This window comes from Loa loa (genome assembly GCF_000183805.2).
Source record: "Loa loa unplaced genomic scaffold supercont3.230, whole genome shotgun sequence".
NCBI classification, from domain to species: Eukaryota; Metazoa; Nematoda; class Chromadorea; order Rhabditida; family Onchocercidae; genus Loa; species Loa loa.
The window spans coordinates 80,104-90,960 of record NW_018108410.1 but is presented as its reverse complement, the minus strand read 5'-3'; the positions used below and the strand labels follow the sequence as shown (position 1 = coordinate 90,960).

At 35.2% G+C, this 10,857-nt stretch overlaps 2 protein-coding genes across 2 annotated transcripts in view; one reads left to right on the top strand and one right to left on the bottom strand.

The window, feature by feature from the left end:
* The window catches only part of LOAG_18223 (phosphorylase b kinase regulatory subunit beta), a gene marked incomplete at both ends in the record, with an annotated part of 11,940 nt that extends 5,659 nt beyond the window's left edge, over window positions 1–6,281 (top strand). The window contains 14 exons of the mRNA XM_020450887.1: window positions 605–754; window positions 974–1,162; window positions 1,672–1,845; window positions 2,289–2,444; window positions 2,697–2,832; window positions 2,978–3,126; window positions 3,388–3,537; window positions 3,706–3,880; window positions 4,568–4,661; window positions 4,855–4,984; window positions 5,174–5,281; window positions 5,439–5,513; window positions 5,705–5,833; window positions 6,135–6,281. Coding sequence (XP_020305386.1) covers window positions 605–754; window positions 974–1,162; window positions 1,672–1,845; window positions 2,289–2,444; window positions 2,697–2,832; window positions 2,978–3,126; window positions 3,388–3,537; window positions 3,706–3,880; window positions 4,568–4,661; window positions 4,855–4,984; window positions 5,174–5,281; window positions 5,439–5,513; window positions 5,705–5,833; window positions 6,135–6,281 — 1,962 coding nt within the window. The remainder of the gene's footprint in view (window positions 1–604; window positions 755–973; window positions 1,163–1,671; window positions 1,846–2,288; window positions 2,445–2,696; window positions 2,833–2,977; window positions 3,127–3,387; window positions 3,538–3,705; window positions 3,881–4,567; window positions 4,662–4,854; window positions 4,985–5,173; window positions 5,282–5,438; window positions 5,514–5,704; window positions 5,834–6,134) is intronic.
* An 821-nt stretch (window positions 6,282–7,102) lies between these two features.
* LOAG_18222 (VHS domain-containing protein) overlaps window positions 7,103–10,857 on the bottom strand; it is a 6,983-nt gene continuing 3,228 nt past the window's right edge. The window contains exons 10-17 of the mRNA XM_020450886.1: window positions 10,413–10,658; window positions 9,949–10,096; window positions 9,629–9,801; window positions 9,229–9,424; window positions 8,650–8,828; window positions 8,232–8,411; window positions 7,812–8,016; window positions 7,103–7,612 (exon numbers count right to left, since the gene is read on the bottom strand). Coding sequence (XP_020305385.1) covers window positions 7,488–7,612; window positions 7,812–8,016; window positions 8,232–8,411; window positions 8,650–8,828; window positions 9,229–9,424; window positions 9,629–9,801; window positions 9,949–10,096; window positions 10,413–10,658 — 1,452 coding nt within the window. The 3' untranslated portion in view covers window positions 7,103–7,487. The remainder of the gene's footprint in view (window positions 7,613–7,811; window positions 8,017–8,231; window positions 8,412–8,649; window positions 8,829–9,228; window positions 9,425–9,628; window positions 9,802–9,948; window positions 10,097–10,412; window positions 10,659–10,857) is intronic.

Sequence of the window (10,857 nt, the reverse complement as noted above, 5' to 3'; positions counted from 1 at the left end):
CATAACTGTAGAGACATTAAGAAACGGAATATATTTCGTAATTTATTTCACTTAGACGGTTTTTTCCGATATATTAGCGAATGTGTGACATTAATCATGGAACGGAACATACACAGGTCATCCGTTTCAATAGAAAACTTTGCCCCAAATCCTTTTTTTTTCGCAATTTGCATAGAAGTTTTTTCCTTAAAAATATGGGTTGCAAGAAAGCACCCTGTTAAATGCAGGTTATTATATCTCGTTTTCACTAAAGGGCTATTACATTAAAGGGCTTCTGGGTTCCTCTAATGAAATCCATATTTCAAGTAAATTTCTTGAGGAAATCATATTGAAGATGATGCGGTATCTCGATTATTTGCAAACTCTATCCACCCTTAAATTTCTCGTGGTTTTTTCAACTTGTCGATTCGAGTTTGTATTTGTTGGTTTTTCAATCGTCAGCAATGTTACGACATGCTTGTTTTCTTGCTAATAACCGATCAGTTTGTACTCGCGCCGTTGACATCTTTTATTTTTTATGATATTAGCTTAAAAAAGTTTTTTTTATGCTTTATTTCATCACTGCTAATATTAACTGGCGAGACTCTTACTTGATCTCTTTCAGAGTAGTATGGAAGGCGATCCTGTAGTTCAAGTTGTTCTCATTGCTGAGTCAAGTCGTTTGCAAATGATGCTTTCAACATATGGCATTGATACTCAAACTCCGCATGATCTCGAGCCTGTAAGAATTTGGCCGAGTTGGAGAATGGTGAAAGTATGTTTGTTATCTAAAACTATCGGTTCCATTGTGCATCAGCGTTTGGCTGAAAAGATATAAGGAAAGAAATGATTTCGTCAATTTTTTGTTTTGGCGATTTATTTCCTTTTTTTATATGACTACTGTTTAAGATTGACATTGAAATTTTCGAATTATCAGGAAGAAAGGGCAAAAATATCTTGTTACCAATGTCCAGCTATTTTCCTGGTTTTTCAGGTTTTCGAATCCTTAGGAAAGAATGAAAAAATGGGCTTGAGCGGCCGACCAGGGCGGCCATTTGGCCCTCTTAATACGAGCAAAATTTTCAAACGTTTTGGTGATACTATTCTTTGTTATCCATTATTATTCGAAGTGAAAGATTTTTACATCAATGCAGACCCGGCTGTATTAATCAATGAAATTAAGGTATATTATTTTAATAAGTGAGAATTTGAATAAGTAAAACATCTTCTGGGAAGACCTCACCATTATCTTATTATCGCATACTTTTTAATAAGTAAATTGCAATGAAGTAATGGTGAAGTCTTCTCAGGAAATGCTTCAAGTACGGATGAAGTTTCTGTTGTTAGGATGAGTCGTGCTGTCATTTGACACTGAATGTTCTGCTTTGCACTGGTTTCTTGAAACCAAGGATGATGTCATGCTGAATTTATTGCTGGTAAACATTCGGTAGTTCATATTTATATTGATTGTCCCGCTTTCCCTGACCAACATATAACAGCATCTTCCTGGTTCCGTTGAGGATTCTGGCAACTAATTTTGTTTTGCTTTTATTGCACTTAACGTTGTCCTTTCGCACCTAATGAGTTGTCCAAGTCGCGTTTTATTGGAGTTGCTTCTTTATATAAATTTGAGATTGAAAAGGCTCTTTCAATGTGCGTTTAATTTTCTTCAGTTTATATATACAATTGCAGTTAAATTTGGAATTTATATCGAGAAGATGGAAGCTCACTGGACGTCCCACATTTTGTATGGTTTTACGAGGGGAGATTATGAGTGGTGAATATTTTAGTCATATGTTGGATTTACTAATCTCATTGAAGAACGGTTGTATCAGTGGAGTACGAGTACGAGTTGGTAGACTTCATGTAAGTTATTCAGGAAGAGTATCCTTGATTTCACCATTTCAGTAACTTCAGATTTCTCAACATAGATTCCACTGTGGTTTCAAAGTACAATTGGAGTTTTGTCTTAGTTAAAGAAATGAAATTTGAGGCTAGGAAATTCAGAAAACAAATGAATTCGTGTTGTTTGAGGATTTTTCCATCATAAATGCTACAAATGATGAAAAGTGCTTTAGAGTCAGGTATAGAACTCATTTCAGATTTCATTACAGTGTGTAATTTTGTCGGGCACTGGAAAAGAGAAAATGGAAAATGAATTTTTTGATTTTGAAAGACTTCTATTGTACTAGCTGCAGTTTTTGGGGTTTTCAGCAAAATCTATAGGAGAGTTCAGAAGTTACTCTTTGTGGTTGAGTTGGTCCACGAACCGTAAAATATTTATCAAAAAAAGAAATGTACAATTTTAGCAGCTTTTGAATTCTGGATGTATGGAACATGTCGATTTTGCTACTGATGATGATGTTAATTATGACGATTTCGAAGAGCTTGGCGACACAGATCCACAAGTTCTTTCTCGAGTTTCGATACGAGATATCCATGAAGATGATACCCAGTGCACTGAGGTATCAATATTTTTGATCGTCATAAAGCTTGGCGATACTGGCGCAAAAGTGATTTCTGTGATTCCCACACGAAGATGCCAGACAATTGGAATCAATTATCCGGATGTCATTATGAATGTCATATAATTGAGAACTGAAATAGGTATCACTGGATGGCCAGTTGAGATCATATTTATTCGTCATACTATGTAGGAATTGCGTTCTTTACTTTTTTCTCCATTATTGGCATTCCTTCAACTTCTATCGCTGCAGCGTGATTATAATTGTAAGCCGGATCATGAATTATGTGACATTGTTCGAAAGCACAATATTAATGCACTTCGCAAGGTAGCATCTGCAATTGTAGTGCTCTCTCAACGCTATGGAATGGGATTTATTGTGGATGATGGTAGGTTTTTGACAAGATAGCGAAACAAACTTCCATGAATTTCTTTCTTGTCACTGTCTGTTAACCTGCAAAGCATGATACTGACGTTTTTCTGCTAATTACGTCTTGTGGTTTAGATTATTTATTTTAAATGTTCAATTTCCAGAATGTTTGGAGGTTCGTTTGGAACGTGTGTATCGCCAGGCATGCGCGAGGCGTCATTGGTGGACAGTTCGTTATTGTGCTGCAAAGCTCCGAAAAGTGACGAATTCATTAGCACCTGGTATAACAAGCATGCTTGTTAGAGGAAAACAGGTTTCCAAACTTTTTTTGCCAAGTAAAAGTGTGATAAAGTGGTACTTTAATTTCTGGTTTTATTTCGAGGAACATATAAATGCTGTCACATATAACAAACAAGAAAAAGAGGTGCCAAATATGGGCCAAAAAAATGATTGGTCTTAGAAGGTATTATTGACCAACTATTGGCATCGTTTGCTCTATTCTTGGTACAGAAGAGTTACTGAATACCAGGCGTTTTACTTCTAAGGAACGTAGCAATGTGGAGAAATTTTCCAGATTACTGTTGGAGTCAGTGGTCGAGAATTTACTATAACAGCACCAACAGCTCCAGATCAAATAACTCATGCACTTTTCAGTTCATATTTAGAAGATGAACCGCAAGCTGCTGTCCTACAGCAGGAGCTTATTATTGCATGTTCGGATTTAGTACGTTCCACTTCTTTCCTCAAAATAGATGGTGATATTTTGATGAATACAAAGTGTATAGCGATAGTTCATGCACAAACTCGTTACTGATATTGACGGAATCCCGCAAATTTATTTCTAAAGTTTGGAATTTATTTCGAGATTTTTTTAAAATTTCCATATGTTTAGATAGCACAGAACCCGTCTGCATTTGATGGTGTGCTGACAATCCGATTAGCATGGTTAGCGGATGCGATGTCATTAATGCTGAATTATATGCGAAGTGCAGGAAATATTAGAAAAGGTTCGGTTATTGGAATGCTAAGTATGTCAATTCCATCGACACAAGCAAGTATTTATGCCAGTAAGTTTTCAGAAGTATTATAGTTCGGGTTCATCATTCGTTTTGTTTATAATTTTAATCAGCTGTTATTTCAGAGAAATCTACTATAATGAGACTAGGTTTGATCCATTTTGCATTTAAACATTCGATTTTTCCTTTTTTGCATATCTATTTTTCTCCAGTTCAGTTAATTTCATCCGTTAGTGATAAGCTACTGCTTTAACCTATTTTGCTGTGTAATGTTGTTCGACGCTCGAGCTAATTATTTACATAGTTCAATAATGAAGTTTAAAAGGTACTAGATGAATTCTCATTTTTTCTCACAGCATCTGAGTGAAAGAGGTAAGATGTGGGAATGATCTCGGATTACTATAATTGACGCAAATATCACTTTGAAAAAAAGAAAGATTTGGAATTCTCACCTTTTTTTTGCAGTGAAATTGTGGTAGAATTAATATTTATTATTCTTTAGGACCTTCCCTGTCTTGTTTCTGGTGATCCAGTGCCTGATTTTTTGGAACATTGGTGATATTTAAAGTTACCTGTGCTTCAGTTACACGTGGTTATGAGATGACAGTTGGAGTTAATGTAGGGCATACTGCTTGCTTTTTTATGTCCTTTCTCATTGCGGTTATATGCTTATCTAATGCGCTTCATAAACTACGTTACTTTTCTCGATTTTTTCCAAAATATTCCTTTTTTTTTCAGAGCTTGGTGAAAAGTTAAGTGTTTACGATCTCTCACCAATTGTTGTTAAGGATGTTGTTGCCGCATTATTGATCAGAAAGTATTGGCACTTACTGTATGTGACCACTGATTTGTTGCAAAGATCTTAATTTATTACTTTCCAAAAGTTGTTATAATGCTATGATGTTTGAAACTATAATGAGACGTTTTACATGAATACTTTAAATCAGATTTACAATATATTCAAAGATAGGATCCAACCGTGCACAAGTTCTGATCAAATGCTACATTTTTTCGCATCTTTTTAGAACCCCTTTGCAATCACGACGCTTGAATGGTTCACTGAACCGTGTACCACCTAACTTCTATGATAGCGTTTGGAAAATTTTAGAACGTACACGAGGTGGTATCGTCATTGCTGGACAGTATCTTCCTCAGGTTACTTTATAATTCTTAATTTTTTTCGCTTTGATTTTTGTAGGTACTTGCAGTTCTACAATTCTGCCAAGTTGAAATGTGCGTGTTGGCGGCACATCTTGAAATTTTCATTGGAGTACCTGTGTAAAACATTTCACCTCTCTGTCTTTTGTGAGCCATGTGTTTCACCTGATTTTCCTTTTTTTTCAGCAACCAACACTGAATGATATGACACCGTTCGAACTGACTTTCTCATACAAAATTGAATCTATGATGAGTACTATCGAACATCCAGAATATCGCCAGATTCTTGTGGAAGTACAAAATTTCTTTTGTTTAATGGGATTTTATGGGTCAGATCTTTGAAAATCGTAGGGTTCCACTTTTAAAAACTTTTACTTAAAAAATTAACGGGGCTTTCTTGACAGTTACTACTGAACAGTCCAAAAGCAAATCATGACGAAATTTCTTCCAGCTATTATGCATAATTGCCGTTATTTTGGAACGAAACAGCGAGCTGATGTTCAGCGATAAGCTAGATTTAGATCAGGTTTTGCTTTTTGTTTTTGGTTGAGCGATACTTCAGCAACGTAGTCCGCTGTCTGTCATTCTATGTACAGTTGAAGATCTTATCCCATAGTGCTCCATGCGAAAAATATTTAACGTCTTTTTAGAAGTCTCTATATCTTGGAAAGTTTTAATGTCGTCTTACGGAAATATCATTTGTTTTTGAAATTTCAGCTCATTTCCACAGCTTTTCGACAATATTGTTCAGACCATGGTATTGTAAATGAGAGTGATATGACACCGTTCTATGAATTAGATGATTCCGGTTTGTCGAGAAATTCAACAGCTAATTATTTTGCTCGGGTAACCTTTTTATTTTACCTTCAAATTGTAGGCACTTTTACGGATGCTTATTTTTCAACAGTTGATTCGTAGCTTTTTGAGATATTGATGGCATTCTTTTCGTTGCTTCAGATGATTTATGATTTAAATTTTTGATTTGATTTAATGATTTAAAAGTAATTTAATGCTTTAACGATTTAAATAATGATTGAAATATTCTGACCATACCCATTTTTCTAGCGCTCTACTTCCTGTGTTAAAAGATAAGGAATAATATTGTTTGTATTTCTGGCATATTTATAAATCATTGGACATTTTTCAGGCTGTAATTGATTCCTTGTTGAATGGAATATGCGTTAGCCAACGCAAAATAACTACCTTCATGCCAAACCATCCGTTGTCTTGTGCACCCGTCTGTAATTCTGAACGATCTGACAACCAAGGATATAATGGTTGCTTGCTCAGCTAATAAGGGAATCAGCATATCGATACCAGGATATGTGGAAGATACTCGGACCGGTATGCGAAAAGTCTGCCACATGAAAATAGAAAATACAGGAGATTCGATAGTGTTTTTGTCTCCTCAAATAATGAAGTGCCCTTAAAATAAAGTAGCATTAGTACTAATATATGCCTTCACATATTTCTAAATATATCTAGTCCATGCATATGTTTTTCTCCCACATGAACAAAAGCGAATCATCTTCCAATTACGAAGGAATAAGGGAAATGTAAGAAAAAGAATCCCTCTCAAGACTCGCAAACCTGTTTATTGTTCCATCCCAATTTTGGAAGGCTGTCGAGATTGATCCATAAGCTACAGATATAACATAGTTACAGGAAAGTTTGGGAATAGTGATTTGTATAACCATCTGATTATAAAAATTAGTGTATTTCTGTTCTGCATATATTTTTCCATGGTTAAGAAACGGTATTAATTTATGTGTGACAATTTCAAATATTTTGGTGAATGTTTCCCTAATATTTTTCTCATGCCTCATTTCAAACTAATTTGATTGAAACGCGGAACGGAACCTTACCTAAGTGTTACCATTACATATGACCTTCCCTTATGTTTGACCTAACGAGAAGCATCCCCTTATCCAGTCGAAACGAAATGAGACATTTTATTAGGATTTAAGCAGATGTACGTTACAGTGCTTTCAACGACTGAATACGAAAATTGGTATGTCAAATAGAAAATTAGACACTCAAACTCACTGCTACCAATGTTTAGATATGTTTACCGCTATTCAGTGAAGCATGAAAGCTTTTTGTACACCATCTTTTTTCAAGCAAACAGTGAGGGACTAGCAGAATTTCTGTTTATGAAGTGCATGTATATTATACAATAAATGTGTTAACGAAGTAGAGACAATTGCATCAAATGATAACAGAACTCCAGGAGTTCGGGAGAGGATGCATGAAAGGTGATCCAAACTCATATTAGCCACTAAAGTTTGTGAGTAATTCGTATTTGTACAGACAGATATCACAGATAAAAGAAAATTTATACAATGGAAGATCCAGAGACCATTCTGAATTCACATCACTTTTCAGAATGTTACGTCAGTAAATTCCATCATATATATGGAATTTGATTGTTTTTACGCAAATCTTCAGAAAGTTACCGAAGTCGAATGACTAAAATATGGAAACAAAGGATTCATTTCTTTCAATCAAACGAAATAAGAAGTTCTTCGGCGGGCTGCACCGCAAGCTGCGATTGTGATTCTTCATTTGCTTGGGATTGCACTGAATAATGCATGTTTTGAGCGGATTGCTCCATCATCACTCCATCTGAATAAAATCCATGAAGAAAAAAGTAATTTTGCAAACTAAAACAAATGAAATGTCTGCCTTAAAGTTATTGTATTCTTATCGGCAATCTTCTGCTTCTCAACCTTCGTCCATCCCTCAATTTATATATGACACAAGCAAACATACTACATCAAAATAAATCCGACAATTATGAACAGGAATAAGAATTTCCACAAACTTGACAGTGAATATGGTGAAAAAGGTTGCATCATCCGATTAGTATGCTGGCTTAGAGCTGCTGAAACTGTGGTTGGTGGTACAAAACTAGGCTTCTGCTGCTCCTCAGGACCCAGTTTTTGGAATGCAACATTAGCTGCAGCAGCCTGAAATTGTTGTTGTTGTTGTTGTCCACCTGGAATTGTAACAGCAGGTTCCAATAGTTGCTGAAATTTTCATTTTCTTCAGTAAAGTTCAGCAAATCCCGTCATATAACAAAACTCCTCTATGAACATGTTTTCAGCTTTACATTTCATTCTGACTAATCCAGGCTCCAGTAAAATAGCCATCAGTAGTTAGCATATTGTGCATAGGAAAGCTTACAAGAACTTTCCACATAAGAAAAAAAAAGACCACAAATCCACAAGAAGGAACCAAATACCTGATATCCGGGATAAGTTCGTGAAATGGATGACTGTAAGGAAGCTACACTGTAAGTTGGGGTATTACTGGCTGTAAGTTGCGCTGAATTCTGGACGACATTCAACTGATAATTTGATGTTGATACATCTGATTTGAAGAACTGCTGTTGTTCTTGTAGCTGTTGCATATCTAGCGAAACCTATGAATCCAAACAATATGGATAAAAAACTACCAGATCCATAAACAAGAACTGAGAGACCACTGAAATCTTTTTTGTTTTGTCTTTTATTTGTCTTTTATTTGTCTTAATTTTATTTGTCTTTTATTTTGCTTTTATTTGTTTTGTCTTTTTTGTTTTGCTTTTATTTGTATATATTTAAAAAAACCAATTTCCGAAAAAGGTAAAGTTATACAGAAAAAGTTAGGAACCAAATCACCTGATCAACATACGGCTGAATTGGTGCATAGTTTGCAATGCTCGAATTCTGCGTAATTGTTGCAGCTGCGACACCATCCTGCATCATATGTGCACCAGATGGATAATTCTGTGCCGTCACTGTCATTGGCATACCGTAACTTAACTGCGCCTGACCCACATATGCATTCGGCGGATAACCTAAGGGCGTTTTTATGATATTGTAATAACAATTTTTGAAAAGCCTATTTTTGTATGAAGAATACCTTAATTATGTGTAGCATGCAATGACATTTTATACAACTCTTCATAAATGTGAGAGAGGCCCAATGGCTAAGAGATTTGCCTCTTCTGTGGTGACAAAGCTTTCATTATAGGTCTAATAAGGTCTGGCAAAAAAATACCACTGTTTGCACTGCTATAGAAGATAAATCTCTTCTACAAACCTCATAAGCAAAAAATAATATAAAAATAACTCAAAAATGCAAAATTATTTGACCTTATGCCACTTCAAAAGTAAATTGGGAATAAGATCAAAAGATGCAGAATGCTTTTACCCCCATTTCGTTCTTTCTTCAGCACAATGTGAATATTAACAAACCACAGGGAACGCCGTTTCCTTGTATGGTAGCCTGACTGGGCTCCGTAACCATCTGACTATAATGTATTTCCGTAGGTTGACCAGTAGGATTCATTTGAATACTCTGTCCCATCATCTGCATTCTTTTCATTTGCATTTCCCGTTCCTGTTGTTGGAAACGTAAAAGCGCCATTTGGCGTTGATGCAATATCATCTCCTGTAATCAGAGCTACACTAATGGAACTATATATTAGAAACAAGCAATAACTTGAAATAAAAATTAAATAAAAAACTGTGAAAAATAAATAAAATCATTAATAACGCAATATCATACATAAGACCATATAACTTTTTAGAAAAATTCAAAACATTAGATACAAATTTATCGGCGCTGATACTGTTCAAAGGAAAAAAAACTAACATGCTTCTTCTGCCTCATCAAGTCTACCTTCTGCTGCATTTGTATTTGTTTCAGACGTTGTTCTTCCATAATTCTTGCTTGCTTTTGACGTTCATGGTCCTCCCTAAGAGCATCTATGGCTTGTCTAGCTTCCTGGATATGAGCTAAACTATCTTGAAGAGATTCAAAATGATCTGAAATGGAGCAGTGATTAATAATATCATTAATTTATAAATCGCAAAGTAACTCCATTATTGCCGTTGGCCACTCCAAATATTAACACTGATTTATTCGAATCATTATAGACAAGAGCATTATTAAATGCATAAAGATGGACAGACTTCTCTGATCCTCTAACTTGTTCATGCGTGCCATTACTTGGGCGTGCATCTCAGTTAAGCGTATGAACAACGACTGTATTGCTGTGTCATTGACAACAGAACGATTTCGAGCAATGTTGGAACGGATTCGATTATCCATGACAGTAACCTGTAACAATAAATGTTCCACATATTGTCGATTCATTTCCATAAAACATATGGAGATGAATCGGGTAATATATGAGACGAAATGAAAAAGTATAAATAATTTATCTGATACCGCTTCTGCTACTAACGTTCATACGATTTCGAACCCCTTCTTATGATCCAGTGCAGTATATTGTCTGGGAAAAGTACTATTGCAAGCACACACTACCGTGTATACGCTTTCAAGAAATAATATATGACATTATAGAGGTAAACTTCAACGTGTTGAATCCCCCTCCTAAATTTTCTGCAGTTGTTGAAAACCACAAACAATGTACTTGTTCCACCAGCTGCCGACAAAATTCCATTGTTTCTGCCGTTTCTTCCTCCTCAGTATTAATAAAATGAGATGCTGCAGCGGTATCACTTTCCAGCTGCTTTGTGGTTGAAGTAAACGAAGGTTCGGCAAGTGAAACAGCACCATCGCGATCATGACTAGGTGCACAACGCGATGATTCACTTGGTGGTGGAGCAGTTGGTGTTGGTACTTTTTGATGGTCGTCACTGGTGAATACTGTTGTTATCTAAAACAATATTTGCTAGTTATTAGGACGGCTAATCACCTTGAACAAATAACAAAAGTAAAAAAGAGAATATGGTCATACACAATATATATATATATATATATATATGTATATATATATATATATATATATATATATATATATATATATATATATATATATATATATATATATATATATATATATATATATATACTAG